At 38.0% G+C, this 20,580-nt stretch overlaps 1 protein-coding gene across 9 annotated transcripts in view; it reads right to left on the reverse strand.

Moving 5' to 3' along the window:
• The window catches only part of TENM3 (teneurin transmembrane protein 3), a 321,876-nt gene that overhangs the window by 48,091 nt on the left and 253,205 nt on the right, over positions 1 to 20,580 (reverse strand). For 4 of the 9 annotated variants that reach the window (XM_086612225.1, XM_086612224.1, XM_086612223.1 and 1 more), the window contains 4 exons: positions 14,732 to 14,878; positions 7,246 to 7,462; positions 6,093 to 6,212; positions 5,434 to 5,695 (listed from right to left, as the gene is read on the reverse strand). In XM_086612225.1, coding sequence (XP_086468351.1) covers positions 5,434 to 5,695; positions 6,093 to 6,212; positions 7,246 to 7,462; positions 14,732 to 14,878 — 746 coding nt within the window. Of the gene's footprint in view, positions 1 to 5,433; positions 5,696 to 6,092; positions 6,213 to 7,245; positions 7,463 to 14,731; positions 14,879 to 15,802; positions 15,824 to 17,409; positions 17,437 to 20,580 lie in introns of all 9 variants that reach the window. The other 5 variants (XM_086612220.1, XM_086612219.1, XM_086612218.1 and 2 more) reach the window with 4 other exon arrangements.

The raw sequence follows: 20,580 nt of genomic DNA on the forward strand, positions 1-20,580 counted from the left end.
GCTTTCCAACAATTGACTGTCTGTGTTGAATAAGGTCAAATAATGTGGTTTATACTCTGGAGAAGGGCAATAGGTGCTGCATCATCCTCTATGTTAGCACTTTTGCTGGGATATAAAGAAAGATTTACATGGTATTAATTATATCTATGTCCTTCCCAATAACAGTAAAAAAAACCAGAAACAATATTTTGACTCCTTGGCACAAATGGTTATTTACATCTGATATATGTTGACATAAAACTCTTCTTCTCCAGTAAGACTATAAAAGAGCTGCAGGAAATAAAGGAGGAATTGGGAGATACTAGATGAACGAATTTCAGATTTACAAATACTTAATTCTTAATCTTCGAATGTTTCTTTTTTCCCCAAGAACCTACCATCACTGAGAAGAAATGACAAGACTTGCCATCACTTCGAAGGATGTGACAGTGGCATCACTTCTGTTTGTAAATCTAGTCTGCTCCCCCTCAGTCCAATACTTGGACAGGGTCTAAGCCAAAGAACGAGTAAATCTTTTCTACAAAAACAAAAACCCCTCTCCCTAGAGAGGCGATTGTGAACATATTCCTCTTCTAAGATTTTGAAGGAAAAACACAAACCGCCTAGGAACAAAAGACTAATTCCTCCTCAAGACATCAGCAGGATTCTCATATACTGCACATTAAAAACAGTCTAACAGATGGAGGTCTCTGTAAGCAAGAGGAGAAAAAGAAATAATACGCTTGTAATAGGACACAATTTAATGGACTTCACTGGTCTGCTGTTACGACCACTGCTTCTTGTACAACTGCAACTGTGGAAGAGCAGCGTTAAACACTTAGGTGGTCTTCCAGTACTCTTGGCTGAGATAACAGGTAATAAAGAGGACACCTTGAAGTTTCAATTTCCAGGAAATTCCACTGTGTATTTGGATTACTACCAAATTAGAAACTAGGACACTCATGCAGTTCTCAGCGAGGTTTAAAACAAAACCCGAACCCCTATTATTAGTTTCTGCAGAAGTCTCAAATATCTGCTGGAAATCTGACTTATAACTTCCTTCTTTCCACAAAATGTCCCCTGTAGTAACTAATTTTCTTGAGAACTTTAGAAATGTAGACGTAAGGTTACGCATTTCAATCTCTCTCCCAGAATCAAGCATTAAAAAAAGAATTAAATAGTTTAATGTTCATCTGAAAAATTAAATCATCAGGCACAGCAGAGAGCATCCTATGGGAGCCATGACAACACATCAATTGTAAAGCAATCAGGAAAGTCACTGGGTGTAAAAGTCACATCAGGAATTGCCAACACAACCAAGTTGTCTGTACTTTACCTTTTCCAGACAGAGAATCCAACTATGTTGCGAAAGGCTGATATCCTGTGGGGACTGAGTTATAGCCCAACCACCGAATTCTAACGGTTGATATTTTATTTATGGATTATCAAGCTTCTCGGAAGGACAGCTACGAAATATTTAACCTACAGGACTGAGATGAGGGTCATCTCAATTTTCACAAAGACAGAGTTTGTTGTCCTGACAGCTCAAGCTGGCGACTGAGTCACATAAATTGTGCAGGGCTCCTCGTCTCTTGTGGCCAGCAGGACTAAAGCTGTCCATTCCTCTGGAATGCTTTCCTGCTCCAAAATACTAATATGATTCAGGTGACATGCTCTGATGGTATTAAGAACTCTGATTAAGGACTTTAACTCAATTAGGGGGAAAAATGCCTGCTGTATTAGTGTTTTGGTTTTTTTTTTTTTTTGCAAAATGAGCAACTTCAGTAGAGAACTGAAGAACAAATTTCACCAAATGAGTGCAAACTTTAGTCCGAAAAGATTCTTTGCCAAGAAGTAACAGCTGAAATGCTGCATTCAAATGTAACATCATCTTGGTTTAAGAGGAGTAAAGATGGCATTTTTAAATACAGAGAGATATTGGCAACTGCTGCTATTACACAAAGGCTGAGACCAGGGAGTAGTAAAACTGTACTTCTTTAAGTAGAAGCTGAAACTGCTCATTCCAAGTTGGAAAAATCTTTTCCTTTTAAAAAAAGACTTCCCCTAGAATTGAGGCTCTTAAATGAACTTATAAAGAAATAACCTTGAGTTAACATCATAAAGTAAGGATAAATGAAAAGGGGAAAAAACACTTGGTTTTTGTAGACGTAAAACATTGCTGAGACACTATGGAGAAGAGGGATACGAAAAAGCCATACACGTGTTGAAACCTAAAAATGTGTCCATAAAAGAATACATCAAGACATGTATAAAGTTTCAAACAGAAAGCAAGAGAGAAGAAAACCAGGAAAACAAGGACGCATAAATGGAGATATTTGGCTTTAAAAGTAATCTCCATTTTTTTTTCTCAGTACAAACTTGAAGTTCTGGAGATTTTAGCCAAGTGAAATTAGGATGCAGCATCCATATAATACTGGAACATCTAGACATCCCATTATACTGCCTGTTTAAATGATAAAATAGGTTAATTTCTTTGCTGAAAATCTGGCCACCCTGAAGTTACAAACAATCACTTTTATTAAGTCATTGAGGCCTGTATTTTACCCTGAATTCTTCTGGGTAAATAAATGTTGCCTACTTTTGCTGAGCAGTATTTCCAGTAGTGAGAGAGAGTCAGGAGAGAAGGAAAAAAAGTGGGCAACCTTGAACATATAATTTGAGGAAGACTTTTCAGTCTTCATTCTCCCACGCACTTGAAGTGATGGAAACAAGCTGCTCGGGACCTGCAGAAGGCATCTTGAAAGCGGATATAACAGTGGATAATAGAAGTTTAGAAGGAAGGCCTCAAAAATTCAATTTCAGAATTGCTCATAGTGACTCCTGTGGGTTTCCGCCAGACCACACTGCAATATGTGGCAAACAGACATTTATAATATTAGGAAAAAGACAGCAACAATATCACCTAAGACATACAAGCAGCTCCAGCTTAAACTGATCTCCCTCATCTGCATGCAGTTTACTGCCTTATTCCACACTGATTAATCTCAGCTAGTTAAGTCTGGGCAGAGCATGCTAACTTGCAATTAAAAGTAGATAAAGTCATGCCTAAGTAGTCCAAATTTAGTTAACATTATTTATTATCATCCCTCTTGAGTAATGATCTGTTGGGTCTGTGATCACCCCTTCACCCACTGCATTTGTTCTCTCCCCTTGCTTGCCGCCTTTTTTCAGTTTTCTTTTGTGCTGCTTCTTTGGTACAGACTTTAATTCCCCCTGTGATCAATTTGGGATTCAAAAGCCACTAAGTACACTCTTTTGGAAACATTATCTCCAAGAGATGATGAAGCACTTCAAGGGATGATGATTATAGCAGCACATCATTTTCTCCTGTAGTATGTGACAGTGAGTGCTGTCACACCATATGAACAGAGTGACTAAAACTGACTGAAGGAACATGGGGAACGGTTTCTTCCTCTGTGCCTTCATCCAGTCTCCCACACTTTAAACTGGCATTGCCCCTTTTTTATGAAAAGATCTACAGCAGTTCCTCCAGAGCTGAACAGACAGTTTGGAATGGAATCTGGTTCTGCCCATCTTTTATCAGAGCAGTGAATTTTTTATGAGACTGTTGAGCATCATGCATTTCTGAAGGGAACTTGACCCTAAAGGGGTACCGCTGTGCCACTCTCACTTGCCGAAGCAGGGGATTAAATGCGTGATGAGCAAAGAATATAGAAGAAAATACTCCTTGATGTTTTTATAACAAAGTACCAGAACCAGATTTTTGCATACATAATGATAGTACTATTTTTACCTCATCATGAATGACCCATCAACACCAACTGTCTAGGACCTGCTGAGAATACAGTCTTTCCTTCCAGCTGGTTTTCTAGGAAAATCAACTGGACCCTACAGTCCTGCCTGTCAGACCTCCCACTTCACAACTTCTGAACTGGTAACCAATTTCAACCACATTTGAAATAACAGTGGAAATCTCTAAAGATAATTCAGTTCCTTTAGGGTTTATAAAAAAAATGGTTCAGGTAAAGAAGTAGTCAAGTTGGTACTCCCATGAGAAAAAGGCTGAACGCAGTCTGTGGGGGAAGGACTGGATGTAGCAGATAGCTGGAATTATAGCAATGGGTGGGAATTAGTAGGAATCCAGACTTCATTAGTCCCACTGCTCATGAAATGACTTGTTTACCTAGACATTACAAGTGTTTTTTGAAAATATGTATTTTCTGACATTCTTCTATTGTTACTTTTTTCTAGATTTATACCCCATCTATCTATCTAAGCCATTTTCCATCACTTCAGGACCTGAATCTATCATCTGTTGCCAAAACAAGTAAATCAGAGCTGTTTTTCAGTGGACTGTGTTTTGCAAATACTTTGTTTTAATTGACTTGCAACTATCAAAGCACAGAAATCATAGTGAGGATAAAAGCAACAATTTTCTAGCACAGTCTAGATTTGTATGAATGTTTAGTTGTAATTTCCTTACATCTTCACTTTAAACCTGCTCCTACCATGAATTGCTTAATGATTTTGCTCTTTTCTTAAGAGCTCTGCATGAAAACATTTGAATACGTTTTGTATGTTTCCCTCGAAGACACAAGGACATTTCCTAGTGAATGGGAAAAAGAGTGCCCTATGCAATCATGACATTGTGAAGGTGGAGGAGAGAAAAAAGAGAGAGAAAGGAGAGAAGGTAGAGGAAGAGAAAGGAGGCAGAAAGAGTGCTGTTTCACCAGAAAAAGTTTTATAAGAAATTAATGATGAGATAAATATTACTTCTTGAAATACAACTCCACTTTAAGAGTTGAAGACGATTATATTAGTGATTAGCTAATTAAGATGGAGGAATTTAATACATCTATGTTAGAGAAAAAAACATTCCAGCCACAGCTTTTTCTGTTTCAAGAAAGGTTTTGATGTTAAGTCTTACTTTCGGTACAAGTTTGGAAGAAGTAGATTAGCATACACCATTGTTGGCTTGTGAGTATCTCACTGTTACAGAGAGTTCTTCTAGTTTATAAAAATCTGAGTGTCATGTTATTTATTAGGACTTAACAAAGAAATTGAACTGTATGGGTCTTTCAGACATAGTGGAAAAACACCTTTCATTTTCAGTTTCTGAGGCACACTTCTAACAAGAGGGCACTCAAAAAAAAGTCAGATGTACAGTGTGTCCATTTTGATGGGCCAGTGCCTGATTGCTGAAGACATTCTGTAAATTAAATGATGCAAACAAATATAAAACCAGACACTGGTGTACACCAAGCTTTCTTACCGTTTTTTTTTTTTTTTTCAGATGAAAGTTTAAAAATCATCTCATAGAACAAATAAATTGGTCTGAAAATAATCACATGTTGAAAATTCTTAGCACTTAGTCAGAATTACTTATTTTTCAACAGTAGTTTGCACTTTTCTTATTACGATTGCTTGATACAAGCCTGTGATAAAATGCTATTTATTTGAAGCGCACTTTACCTGTGTCTCTGGGATGATAGGACTATCCTCAGGAGAAATTCTAAAGAAGGTGGATAAAGGCGATGACACGATAACGGGGTTTGGCCTTACAAATCCGCTCAGATCACAACTAGGAATGTCATTTTCTTCCTTCTTCATGACCAGGGTATCCATGACATAAAAGACATTCCAGGGAATCCATACTGTGTGGTACTGTGTCAGGAACGGTGATCGCTCAAACACCAGGGTCAGAGAGGCACCACCATTTGCTACCAAGTCAAACCTAGAAAAAAATCAACAACAGAGCTAGCTAGTCAGCAAATTCCCAAAGCCATCCACAGCCTCCATTTTATGGATTGATTCTTCATTCCTTTTTACTCCTCTGAAGGCAGAATGGTTCTAATGGGAACAATGGAGAAATCAATTAAATTATATTACAGAATTCTGCACTAGGAGAATGGAGAGTTTGGGATGCTGCGCTTAAATTAAGTAAGCCCTTCTATTTCTAAAGTATATAATAGGCAATTTTTACATGTGAAGAATGTACAAAGTACAACTTTGGTCAAACACTTTTTTCACGTGTTTTGTTTCTGTTATTTTATTATCTTATTTTTACAAGCACCTCTTCAGTAATGCCTTTGCTGTCTTCACAACTTAGAAGTGCTTCAAAGGGAACTTACATTCCATCTTGGCGAGTGATTGTATATCCATAGTCTGGATAGTGTAGAAAGGAGACGTTGACTCCGATGAGTGGTGTGCCATCTGCAGTCAATACTTGGCCCCTTATGACGGATGCAAGACTATGAAAAAGATGCAGGATCAAATTACAAATTTGCTTTTCTCATTCTCTTTTGAATGAATAAAAACTAGTAGAGCAAACACACACACATCTCTACATGGTATCCACTACCATTAAAAAATCATTCCTGAGACTCTAATCCTTTTACAGAATTTACACTGTATAAAACATGCCTCGAAATCTACAGATAATACTTTTGTTTCAATACTCTTGATTTTACTGTGGTTCATTTTGTTGGTACTGAGTTACTAAGATTAGAAATTCACTGAAGAATTTTAAGAACTTATAAACTCTAGATGTTCCCACTGTAAGTCATACCTCTGGCAGACTCTTAAAGAACAATGTACTTCTCAATTAGTATCAAAGCAATCTGTAAAACTGCAGGGACTATGAAGTACAAAATTTAAAAGAGCAATAAGGAACATTTGTGCAACAACTTTTAATCCACTGCTGTGCCCAAACACATTAATGCTGTTAAATTACTGCAAACGCAGTAGTTCCAGTGTAAATCATCTTCCTTCACTCAGTGAGATCCCAGACACCTGCTTCCTGTTACTGGTTTATTTTCAGGTCATTACTGCTTCGTAGAGCACCAGTCAAATAGTTTATGCAATTATACTGTCGTGCACTTAACAGTTCTATTACATTAATTCATAATTTATATTATTTAGTGAGCTCAGTTTAAAAAGTGCAGCTTTGCTTTTCCTTCTGAAGTGTTTTCATTGCTTTGATGTATTTCCAACTGTGCTAGCCCAAATCAACTGGTTAAATAAAGATTTATTTAATCATTAATGAAGTGCCCTGTTAGAATACAGGTTCTAAGCATGGCAAATGCCTTCTGTGAACTACTGGCACTAGCAATTTGAATTTTGCAGGAAATGAGACGAAATACGCAAATTGATATATTAAGAGAAAAGGTCTCTGCTGAAAGTCCATGACATGAAATTTGCAGTCACAGTGGATCTCCTAAATGTGAATCTCACGCACTCTTCAATTTCTTTCATATTCGTGAGTAAATGATGAGTCATTCTCACCTCTTATTAAAAGGACTTTCCCCAGGTATGACATGAGTGCTGTCTGCTCCAATGAGAAAACTGATCCGGTCATAAAATGCTTTGGCAGCTTGCTGAGATGGCGACTGTTGGCTTTGGCTGATAATATCTTGGGGATCAGGTAGTCCACGACAATAAGGCTGGTTTTGGCAAGAACTCTGCAAACAGCAGTCAGGATCCATACAGTCAACTAGCCCATCTGTTGGCAGAAAGTCACACAAATGAACAAACTCTTCCTCCTGCCCCTTTGCATGTGAATCAGTCAGCCAGCAGAGAGATTAAAAAAAATTATGTAGTATGAAAGAATACTAATAATTAAGATTTTAATGAATTCACTTTCAATTAAGGAAAGAGAGTTTGTTTCCACTGAGTTCTTTAACTCCCATGAAAATCCATGCAAGCTGAATACGCTCAGTATCGTGTATAAATTAAACCTATTTATTCAATACTTTTCTAAAAACACGTTGAACAAACCAGAAAATGAAGGCACTCAGGCTTTTCATACACTGTTAACTTATAAATATTAAAAGTGTAGGTGGGTCTAAGTAGCTTTTATCTGAGGTTATTTGGCTTGCTAGAGAAAAGAAACAAGTAACTCCCACACTGCTGTTTTCCTGAAGTTTTTTAGCATATCTATGCTGCAAGTAGCTTTAAATATTTCAGAACATTTATCAAGGTAGATTCCTTTATACCTTGGCAGAAATATTTTGTTGCTAGTGGCAAAGGCAATTTCCACAACTATTTTGCATGAAAATGTATGAGAGAACAAAATCTGTATTTAACATCTAGATTTTATTCTGAATAAACTGATGAGGAATGCTGGCCAGCATAAACAGGATTTAAACACATGGGTGCTTTTATGCTTATGTGCTGAAATATTTACATATAATGAGCATTAGATCTGTCACATCACTGGAAATCTAATTTGGTGAAAGATTAAAATTGAGATCAAATTGATAACTACTAATTTGCTGTAAGTAAAGTCATAAGGAAAAAATGAGCCTGGAAATGTCAGCTACAGAAAATTTCTAGATGAATGTAATATGGTATCACATAGCTGATAATTGTTTCCCCAAAAGAACAGCAAGACTGAAATAGCTCAAACATTTTATTATTCCATTTAGATTAGAGAGGGAGCTTGCTTGCTGCACTAAACTGAAAAATATACCAATGCAGCACTCGGAAGAAACCCATGACTGCTTGTCTCACAAAAGAATCTAGCTTTAGAGTAAAACTTCTTTCTGAAGGGAAAAATATCCATTTTTGTTCAATCATATGTTGAAAGAGTGTAAGTAAACAGAGATCTTCTAAAGGTATTCCTCTAAGGATTGCTGTGCTATGTGGATCAGTTAGAGGATTGGCAAAATAGTAAGGGAACGGGATTTCTATTCTTTTGCACATCTAAAATTCTTATTTAACTTGGCTGACATTGAAGTCAGTTCAGGGAAGATAAAAGGGATGAAAAAGTCATCATTAAGTATATCAAAGTTTAAACTTTTTTAAGAGAAAAGAAAGAACATTGATTTTTCCTAGGATGAGGATACACCAGAGGGTTTTGTTGCCATTCAGATAGACCTCAACAGACTGGAGAAATGGGCTGATAGAAACCTCATGCAGTTCAACAAAGAGAAGCGTGAAGTCCTACACTTGGGGAGGAACAATCTCATACATCAGTACAGGCTGGGGGACAACTGGCTGCAGGGCAGCTTTGTGGAGAAGGCCTTGGGAGTCCTGGTGAACACCAAATTGAACATGAGCCAGCAACATGCCCTTGCAGCAAAAAAGGTGCCAATGACATCCTGGGCTGCATTAGGAGAAGCTTTGCCAGCAGGCCAAGGGGGGTGATCCTTCCCCTCTGCTCAGCACTGGTGAGGCCACGCCTGGAGTGCTGTGTGCAGGCTGGGCTTTCCAGGACAAGAGATACATGGACATACCAGAGAAAGCTTAGTCAAGGGCCATGAAGATGGTTAAGGGCTTTACGCATCTCTCCTATGAGGAAAGGCTCCGAGCGCTGGGACTGTTTAGCCTGGACAAGAGAAGCCTCAGGGGCACAATTTCATCAATGTGTACAGATACCTAATGAGAGGGTCTAAAAAAAGATCACCTCTCAGGGGCACCCAGCAAAAGGACAAGAGACAATGGACACAGACTGAAACACAGGAAATTCCATCTAAACACCAGAAAAACTTACTTTATTGTTAAAGTGGCTAGACACTGCGACAGGTTGCCCAGGGAAGCTGTGGAGTCTCCATCCTTGGAGATACTCAAAACCCAATGGGCCACAGCCCTGAGCGACCTGCTCTAGTTGACCCTGCTTTGAGCAGGGGGTGAGAAGAGATGATTTCCAGAGGCCTTTCCAACCTCAAATAGCCTGTGACTCTTGCAATATTCCAGCCTCATTCTTGTACAATATGAAACCCTTTCCTAGCGGAAGCAATGACCTCCCTTGCTGGTTTTAACTCTAGAAGCCTGGACCAGTGTCAAAGCTGGGGGTACTGATGGTTAAAAGCATAGTTTTGGGTTTTTATAGCTCTGTATTGTCTCCTAGGCAATATGTGTTGCAGTTGTCAAAGAAATGCTTAAGTTTCATCATTCATCTTTGTTAGTTTACAAAAAGCAAATGTACATCTGGAGTAGAGTCTGCAGGTCATAAAACTGCATGAGATTGACACCTTCTGAACTAATCAGCTGGAAATGCATTTTTACAAGCCTCTCTGCTAACATCAATCAGAGAAAGAATCTCATTTTCACCAGCCAAGAAACAGGGATACGCTGTTTGTTATTTTTCTGTGGAGTTTATCAGCAACTTGCCCAGGCGAGTGACGGATGGTTATGAATCTGGCTTCTTATAACTTGAGAAAACATTTTTCATTCTTTCTCTGTACTTATGTGGCTAGAGCCATCTAGTACCACTAAGCTGAGCACTCTATTGCACTGTGTGAAGCAGAGTAAAATTTCCTTTCTGAAATGGCTCTGCAAAATTATTGATGAATTTTGTTTAGCCTGAAAAAGATGAGACCGCTCAACACTGGCTGATCAGTTATATCATTCAAATAAGATAGTGAAATTATAAAGAAAACAGAAATTCCTACAGCCAGCTGGACAATCATTATCAGTCTCAGAAGGCTATTTTGTATTTTTTTGTTCTAGAAGTAAGTGGTTCTTCTATACACGGAAGATGTAATGACTACATTATTGTTTTCTTCCTCAAAGGCTAAAGTCTAGCTGTAAAAATCTTTACTAATGTTACTTTTCCCTTTGTTGCAAAATGCACAGAGCATGGTCTGGTGATAAGATTGCTTATTTGGAGAAACTAACAAAACCCCCAAAACATAAATGAGAGGAGTCAAGACAGACGATTCCCACACTTACGGATGTTTAAAGAATAAGATATATCCATGGGCGTGTTTGCTTTTGAATGGAATTTAAAGGGTATGGATAAAACTGTTGGAAGGAAGAGAAATAGGGGGATAAAATAAGTCGTGGGCACCAGTTCTGCCAGTGTCAAGGGGAGATTGTGGCCAAGAACCTACATAAATCATATTCTTGGTAAATAAGTTGATTATATATTTAGGAAACAGAAAGTCTCCATGGAGTGAAATTCAGTGTCTACATAGGAAGAACACAGTTTCGGAGCTATGATGCTAGCCATCCCAGTTTTGGTGACTGTGGCACATTAAGGCAAGAGGTTGGAAAGGACAGAAAACTGTATTACCAAACCACAGTTATCCTCACATAGCTCAATTTTACAAGCAGCTATAATGAATGGACCCAATTACAGACACCAAAAAAGATTGCCTGTAGGAGCAGCTAGTTGGAAAAGCCACAAAAGCAGAAAATGCCCTTGATTTATTCCTGCGCAGTGCACAAGGACCTTTCAATGTTACTATTGCAGTGTCTCCATAAGCATGCCTATAGTGTACTCAAATTCAACATTCCTGTTGGAGCGAAGAAGCCTAAAATATAAAGTGTTGGGCTCTAAATGAGTTGTCACTCCAGAGAGAAATCTTGGAGTCACTGTGGATAAATGCTATGGATATATCAACCTGGCACTCCCCAGCTACCACAGATGCAAACAAAAAACTGAAGAATAATGGGAAGTGTTGGAGCACAAACCAGAGAACACGAGCATGCCGCCGTATCAGTCCTAATTCAAGTACAAACTTCCTGAAATTTCCTGAGCTTGGGTCATCTTTGTACTTAGTAGCCCTTTTGACATTCAAAACATTCTGTGGCAGTAACTTCCTACTTTAATTAGTAGCCTGCTAGTATACAAAAAACCCCACAGTTTATATTTGTACTATTGCATTCTTTTACTAAGCATTTGCTATTAGCCACTACCGCAGAAGGGGCCCTGGTTTAGGTAATATTTAGGCTGAATTTGTATTACCCTGTGACAATGCTTATCAGGATCAGGCTATACCAGCCTATGCAAGTAATTACAAAAATACAGAAGTGCTAAGTATGCTTTGTTTTATTATAGTATTTATTTTCATGTTAGCAATAAAAGAACATTAATAATCCCTTAAATCCTGCCGATGGAAACCTGTAACTACTCTTTAATAATTGGATAGGAACTAATAAAAAGCAAGCTTAACAAAGGAAGCTGTTCAATAAAGACCTACCTAAACTAAAGAGTAAACAGCTTATTCTTCCTACAGTGATGACAAAACATGGCCCACTTTCTTGAAGCATAATTGTGACACATTTTCTCCCAAGTAAAGAAGTTAGGCTTATTCAACCCACAGAGGACTCTGACTTCCCCTCTCCTCACAAATTCATGAGGACTTTAATTCAACCTAAGGTCTGCTTGTCGCACACAATCCTGTGGGTTGCTAAAATGCGAAGAAAATTCTGTATTTTATTATCCAAATCAAACATATGGAAAAATAAAGAATGATCTTTAAAGAGAAAGGAAATGATCTGCAAGGCTCAGAAATCTGTATTAAAAGGAAGATGAGTAATAATCATCCCATCATGTGTCACCAGTATCTAGAAGGGAAAACAATCAAGTATGCCTTGATGTCATTAGCATTTCCTATGGCGAATATTCCCATTGAGGCCCTTGGGATGCTTATGTTCACAGAATTTGAACAATCAGTCCCAGAAAAATCTAAGAATCAAAGAAACAGCAGACACTGTCATAATGTATTATACACATGTTAATGTATGAAATATATTTTATCCAGTGTAGGACAAAACATAAACATTAACCACAGCATATCAATTAGCTAACAACCAAGATAACTTTAATTATATAACCACTGTGCCTAGTGCATTGTAAATCACACTACCTGCAGTCATCAGTATAAATTCAGCGTAAGTGCTCAGATAACCTAATCTCCCACAATAAACAAATAAAGCCGAGGCATCCTCGTGTCATTCTCTGTAGCTGACTGGAATTTGAATGGCTTGCTCGAGAGATTAGCGGGCTGATTGCACGTACTCTTGGAAAGGGAAGAAACACTGCTTCTCTTTCCAGGTGGGTTTCTGGTAAAGACTTTCTCTTCCCAGTTTTGTTTGGTATGCTTCCAGTTTTTAATTTAATTTAATTGTTATATTTTAACTCTTTTCCTCAGCTACTTGTCAAAGACTGAAGTGAATATGCTTTGTACTGAAGCATATAAATTAAAATAAGGTCTACTGAAAGAGAAATGCCAGTGACAAATGGCATTATATAGGTCAACAATGGCAAAACAACTGTTTGGCCAATCCCTTCTGTATACATAGCTGCATGAGGTCTGTAAAGGAAATAATGAAAAAAACTGTGAGGAAAAAAGCAAAAAAATACCAGCATTAGACATTCTTTTCCCCCTGAAATATTGATCTTTCTTCTTGAACTTTTAGTCATTCTGTTAGATCCTTCTGCTCCAATTCCTTGTTCCTTTTACCCTTTTCCTCACAAACAGCTATTATTATTTTCAGTGTGAAGGAGCATCTTCTTTTCCCCTGCTCTGTTTACGTGCATTCCTGTTCACCTTGCTTCTTCTCCTCTCACTGCTCCGTTATCTGCTCTTGACTCTCCCTCTGATATGTCAGGTCCTTCTATTATCTTTAACGTTTACTGAATCTGTTCTAGTCTATCACTGTGCTTTCAACTTTTCTTTCCCTACAAGTTATTTTCTTTTCCTCCAAGTTGTTTATACTCTAACCTAGTTTGTCCTCCTCCTTGCTCTGACTCTTTTCATGCTCGCAGGTTTCTCTTTCTTCCTTAAGTTCATAATCCCCCAGCCCACCTGAACTTAATTCTCCAAACACCACATCTCTGCATGGATATTTTATGGCTATTCAAACCATTCCTCTTGCTCCCTTCCTACATGTAGAAATTCCACTTCACGCTAGCTCAGACTGTATACATCAGATTGCATCAGATTCTTCAGGCCCCTGAATGTGCAAAACTGACTCAAAATAGACAATATATAATGGAGAAGGATGACAGATCAAGTGACGTGCAAAGCAAGAAACAGCAGCACTGTTTTAACTGTGTTGGTTATTTTCCTCAGGAAGTAAATGCAGCTGTTATTTGTAGTTTGTGATGTCTAAGTCCCCAACTGCAGTCAGGATATGAACAAACAGCCAACCGGCAATGGCATCGGCATATGCAGTCTAAAGCTGAAAAACAAAGTCACAGATGACTTTATCATTATCATCCAGAGGCCCTAACGGAGTTTCTTATCTCTGCTCTGAATTTGAAGGTGTTAAAAGAAAAAGAGTTAATGAGAGAAGGGGAAGAAAGACAGACAATAAAAACATTACGCTGATCTAATATTTGACTGCATTCACATTTAATCTTGTTTTCGTAAGGTTTTTTATGTGATTTTGGAGTCATGCCAAAGTCACAGCCCCTCTTACCTTCCCTGCTCTACAATGATGATTGCAGACTGATTCCTTCAGTCAACAGTCCTGCCTGCATCTTGCTGCAGATTGTTACCTGTCACCTGAATGACAGACTGCGGAAAAGCAAGCCAAAAAGAAAGACTTCTGGGAGCATCCTGTCAGTTATCTGAGCGTTCACAGGCTATGGAGGGATAAGATCTCTGTAGTCTGAGCAACCAATTGTTTCCAGCAATACTACGATAGGTCAAAACGTAAACTCCCTGTTCGGCCTTGTCTCTTGGGATAATTTCCTTGTGAGGTCACCGAAAATTTCAACTCCTTTCTTTTTTTCCTCCCTTCACTACAGTTCACTGAGTTGAGACTATTTTATGCCAGTATAAAAGAACATTGCAGAGAAACTAAGGTGACACCCATCATTTTCTAAGTACATATCTCACCTGTCAAAAACATCTTGTAAGGCTTTACTGATACGCCGTATAAAAGCACCCAATACTGCAGCGCATTCTTACAGGACTAAGAGCTAGTAACATGCGTGTATGGTACTCATGGAGGTATTTAATCACCTGACTGTAAAATCTCCATTCCTCAACACGTTTGCCCCAGTGTTAAAGATCCAGTTGGTATATCTTACCTCCTTCGTTGTCCTTACTGTCAGTGCAGAGAGTTTCCATGGCCACGTCACAGCCCGCTCCTCTCCATCCTGGCTGGCAGACGCAGTGCCAGCCGTTCTGGTCCAGCGTGCACCTCCCATTGCTGTTGCACAAGCCAGGGCAGCCCTCTGTTGAAACAGATAAAGAAGAAAAATCACACGTGATTTAAATATTGCAATTATACAAGAAGAAAAAATATACAAACAAGGGACACTTACTGGGAACAGGCCTTAAGAACAGCACAAATACTGTAATTGCACATGGAGTGGAACAGCAACATTACCTGGGGAACATAATTCTTAACAAAGTGGCATCTTTGATTGGCCTAACACTTGAGACACCACTTACCTGTACACGCAGGAAATAAATGCACCAATCCTCTAAATACCTGCAGGCCAGACAAAATTAAGTTTGTTTTTTAATTTTATTTTGTTTTTGGCAAATTAACAAGAGATGAGTGCATAGTGCAAACACAGCTGTGTAAAATGATACATTTTTCTGTGCTCATAGAATAGATCATTATTTGCTCTATGCAGTGTTGGTTACTTACTGGAACAAATGTTTAAGCTCCCTGTTACTATGATCAAATCCCTCCAAATTCTTAAGTAGGAAAATGGGTATGATTTTAGGCACGTAGTAAAAGAGAATGTTAACTTTATCTGGTCTCAGAGTTGCCGTATATTCATGTGAAATTACAGTGCGTTAAATAATTGCACAAAGTATAGGCCAGTTTTAATGACTATACTTTATGCCAAAAATACATTCCTTTTCACAGAATAAGCAAAGCCCAGGAAATAGTGAAGCAGCTTAGCGTCTATTCTAACAAACATTAGGATTCAGGCTGCATACGGATGGGACAGGACCAACAGGATTTCCAACTAAATGTAATAGCTGTGCGTATTTGATTACTTAGGACGGACAAAATGAAATACCATAAGGACCACAATAAAACATTGATAGACTGAACAAAAACACGGTAGTGACGTGCTTCAAGACAGATAGCAGAGAGTGATTTTTTTGTGACAATCTCCCTAAGGCTTTTGTGCTGTTACCTTTATATCCTATCTTGTCTGCTTTTATGGCCAAGGAGGGAAAATTTGGGAAACAATTAAAATAATTTAATATATCCAAAATCGATAATTGTTTTCAGTCTAACATTGCATTAAAAAAAACAATATCTGTCACTTCCTAGTGATGAAATCTGGCATGCAGCCAACATGATCTGTATGAGGATGACAACACTATAAATATGTAGATTTTGGTGTTCCTTATCTATGACTATGATAAGACACTGACAGAAGCAAGTACAGATATGGCACTAAGTATCTTATGAAAAGGTGGCTACAAATCAGATATTTTTGGACACAACAACCTTCTATAAACTTTTATCCAAAAAAATCTAAGTAACTGGCTAAACACTTCTTCAGTTGTAGAACTACTATCTTTGTGAATTAATCTACTGACCCATTTTGGTTAAGCTTAGTTGAGATTAGAGTAGCCTTTCAGAAGTAATAGTCTATTTTTTTCTTCTAAACACTTTTGAATTTACTGACTCCTTTCAACCATGCAGCTCCGAATTATAAACATTCCCAGAAAAAAGTTATAAAAGGGTGCTTAACTCTTGTCAAATTACTCTTAGAAGGCAGAGTATCAGGAAAATCTCTTGTGAGGAAGGATGGTGATGCTACAGTTATAGATATCGTGCCATCATGCCAGGCCAAGATTAGTCTTGCTACTCTTACTCTTTCAGACTGTAGCTGCTAATAGTATTTGCTGAGGTAATGAGAGCTATTTTTTTCTTTATCTTTCTTCTGTTTAATTTATGGATGGCTTACTTATTTAATTGCAATACTGACAGAGCGTTTTAGGAGTCAACTGGGTACACTCAAGACTTATTGTGTGAAAGCCTGGATATTGCCATGAATATTGCCATATTCTAATGAAAAAACCACAAATAAGGAATAGAGAAAGATACTCAGGGAAAGAGGGTAGGAATATTTTAAACATTTTTCTAAATCAACTTTTCACCATAACTGAAGATACAAGAATCTTTGCTGTTTCATGTTAGGCTTTTGTATCCTTGAACCTTTTGATTGAAAATCTTGCATCGAGTATACAAGCTTTTTCTAGCTTCATACAAAATACAAGTAATAATTTCCTATGGATTTTCTACATTCAGACAAACAAAAGCTTAAAAGCCTGGGGTATTCTATTGATCTGTCTATATATAAACACACACATATCTATAATTAATCTGTTCCTTAGAACTAATGACACTTGTTCTGTGTCAAGAGTATTGTTTTGTTTTCTTTCCTAAATATTTACAGTTTTGTAGGTAGAGGTCCAAGGACAAAATTAACAAAGAAAAAGCACCAAACAGCAAATGAATACTATCTTCAGTTTTTGGTTCAAACAAAATCTGACATGTATACAGTTTGTATATAAATGTATAATTACTGTTAAAATTTTATTATATAACATAAGCAAGATTTGATTTTTTATTTGAGATGAGTTGAAGTCATATGAGTTAAATCTATAATCCATGGAATGGATGTCAGAGAAGGTTCTTTTGCCCAGAGTAGTATGTCTGTAACTGTATATTCATATAAAAAAGTACATGTAGGTATAGGCATGTCATCAAAGAGCGAATGTACAGTACCTTTCACTATCTTATCCAAATAGTGAGCTTGAGAATTAGAAAGAAAAAAAAACAGACAGACATTTCAGAAGTGTCACATAAACCAAGAATTGTTCAGAATTCACATGCAAATCAAGCAGGTGCACCTGACATGAGAGGCCTTACATTACAAAATGAAAACGTATTTCAAAGCTTTTTAAAATGCAAGAAATTCTCTTTTCAGGAAATATCATCATGATTCAATGAAACTATTTGAGAAAGGAGGCAGAAGAAAGAAATGCTACCTTTCTGAGACTATTTTTTTCTTCCAACTTGTCTTCACATGCTTTGATTTTTACATATAACAAAAATATAATCGAAGCTAGCTAAAAAATCCAACTTTCAACACAATGTAAGAGCAATTACTTAGCTTATGAGCTTTAAAACACTGACCACACTGGAAGATCTTTGATTTGCAGGTCACATATGACTCTGACAGCATAACCAACACACTATCTTAATTCCAATTGGATTAACGGGATTTTTAGGAGGAAGTTTCTTCTGCTTCAATTCAGCCACAGTATTTCTTCCAAGCACACACATCAATTATGTAAAATAAGTTAGATCGTATATATGAGGTGGAAGAGGGCAGAGTGGTGTTAGTAGCGTGGAGATCCATTTCATTTGGAAAAATAGGTGAAAATTAAACTTAGGCTTATAAATAACATGGTATGTCCAAGAACAGCAAGACTTTTTTTTTCTAAGTTACGACACTCAAAATTTCACAAAAAACTTGAGGCGGATGGAAGAATGACAAACAAGATGGATTTAAAGCAGTGGGTCCTACTTTTAACACATGAAACACAGCAGAGATGGGCTATATGCTCCCTCCTTACTTTCAGGAAACAGACATCAGCTGCGGCTGTGTTAAAGGGGTTAATGTCATACAGCAAAACCACATAGGACAGGTCCATCGCAGGCTACCAAACCCAGCCACCTGCACATAAGGTGATGGGATATTACAGGGAATTGTAGTGAGTAGGGGACGCACCAAGCTGAGTCAACAATGTTGGATTCAATCCTCTGTTTTTGCTGTGGACAAGGTCTCTCAACAGAGCTCTCACGGGCTCTCTTACTTTCAAAATTCGACCTTTTTGAAATCCCTGCTGGATGAGGGCCCCTGTCTGGCAAGTACCCTGTCATTTGCTATTATCCCTCAAGTTTGTGTATTGGATGGGTAAGAAAGGCATATCCAATCATGGCCTTTCCACCAGTTTGGATTCAATGGGAAAAAGCTCTTCCCGAGACCGAGAAGGGAGGTGATGAGATACGTAGTCTCACAGAAGCCACAGTCACTGCTATGACTAAGACGGGGAAACTTTCTAGTGTCTGTCTCTCAAAGAAAGTGTCAGGTGTCCACTGCACAGTTTTGTGGTTTTTTTTTTTTTTTTTTCTATAATGGTAAGGTTAGAGGGAGACAAGGTAAGAAGACGAAAGCATCAATTACAGAACATTTAGAACAGTGGCAACAAACTAATTAGCTTTTCACATTAACCACAAAGAAAAGTGATACAGCTGCATTTCAGGGTGGATCAAATTCTTCTCTTACTCATGCAGTATAATTTCCCTTGCTTCTACACAGCTGCTCTTAGAACACAGTGTAGTATGCATGGAGGAAAAATCAAGCTTTATTCCATAAAATGGAAGCAATTAGGTCTGTCTGGGGAATGCATCTGTCCACCAGTGAAACATTAAATGCCTCTACAAACATAGGGATAGGTATCAAAACAGAACACAAAGAAACCCTCCTAGGCAGCTGAAAATAGTCCCTGCAATCCCAGGCCCCCACATGCTATTTCCTCTCAGAAATCCAATCAGCATTTAAAAAAAAAAAAAGATTAGGAAAATGCTCTTTAAGATTTTTGTATTCAGTAGTCTTACAAGAAGTCCGCTCCAGACCATAAAACTATAATGCTTGGAAAACAAGTTCTACCTTCCAGCATCTTTTTACTCATGGTCAGTTGACATTAAGGACAACATTAGAAACTATTTTGGTTAACATGCAGCATCCTAGAAGATCAACACTGAAACTGAAACAGGAATGAACCCAGCTCTCTGCAGAAGTACAAAACATAAGCCTTTATCCCTCTGCATAGAGAATTCTAGGTGGGATTTGGAGCACTCAGTAGGATGGAGCATCTCAGCAGGTGCTCCTTGGAAAGATATTTACACATCTAGCACATGTGGGTTATGTTAAGTCCTTAAAAAGTCTAACTACAGACCAGACAATATACCTACAAGGGTTTTCTTGCAGAGTTTAAGACTGTGACATTTAAAATCTTGCTATTATTTCCAGGAGTAGCAGGGCTTCATATAGCTCCAAATGAAAAGAGGAAAAACAAAAATGAAGACATAAAATTTGTACATTTTCTAAGATAGCAAAAATCCAAGAAGATGTAAGTAGCATTCAAAATTCACACAACATAAAATATAAATGGTGTTATCAATGCGTGTGGATATCTATATAAACATGTGGTACAAAGACCTGATAACATTCAGGCAAATTCACATTTAACACGGCATGTTTCATAACCAGTCAGAACCTAGACATTTTTTTTCAGTTTAACATCTCCCATTAGTCTCCTATCAGAGATGTAAGTCAGTGTCTTCCTTAGATTATCCATATGCTAGTTCCTCCAGGTGTGACAGAATAGCCACAGAATAAAATAACATACCAAATCCATTTACCCCAATCAGTTCCTGTTTAAATTAGCATGAGTCACATACCCATTGATTCGATGTTCCTTAATTGGCACTTATGACATGGCTTTATTCTGGTTATTCTGTCGTAAAGGATTACAATGGTAACATGCTTCTAAATACTGTAGAGCAAATTTACATTTCTATTAGTTTACATTATTATCCTCCATCAGACATAATCTTTGTAACCTGTACACTAGACTACAACATGTCATTGTGATGGTTTGATGTAAAGGGGCTCTGGTGGCAGGAGAGGAGATTTGCTCCCTGTGACTTCCCTGGTTTTGGAACCGGGTCAGACCCTGTTCTGGCCACCAGATCGGACTCCCATCCCCCTCGGGGTTGAGCCAATTGGCACCTCTGCAAATTGCCCTATTTAGGCTGGGACAAAAGGAACTGGAAAGGTGTGCCTTTGCCCAGGAGCGAGGAGAGAAGCGAGGAGGGCACTGCCCC

Source organism: Tauraco erythrolophus, chromosome 5 (genome assembly GCF_009769465.1).
Source record: "Tauraco erythrolophus isolate bTauEry1 chromosome 5, bTauEry1.pri, whole genome shotgun sequence".
In the NCBI taxonomy this organism is placed as follows: Eukaryota; Metazoa; Chordata; class Aves; order Musophagiformes; family Musophagidae; genus Tauraco; species Tauraco erythrolophus.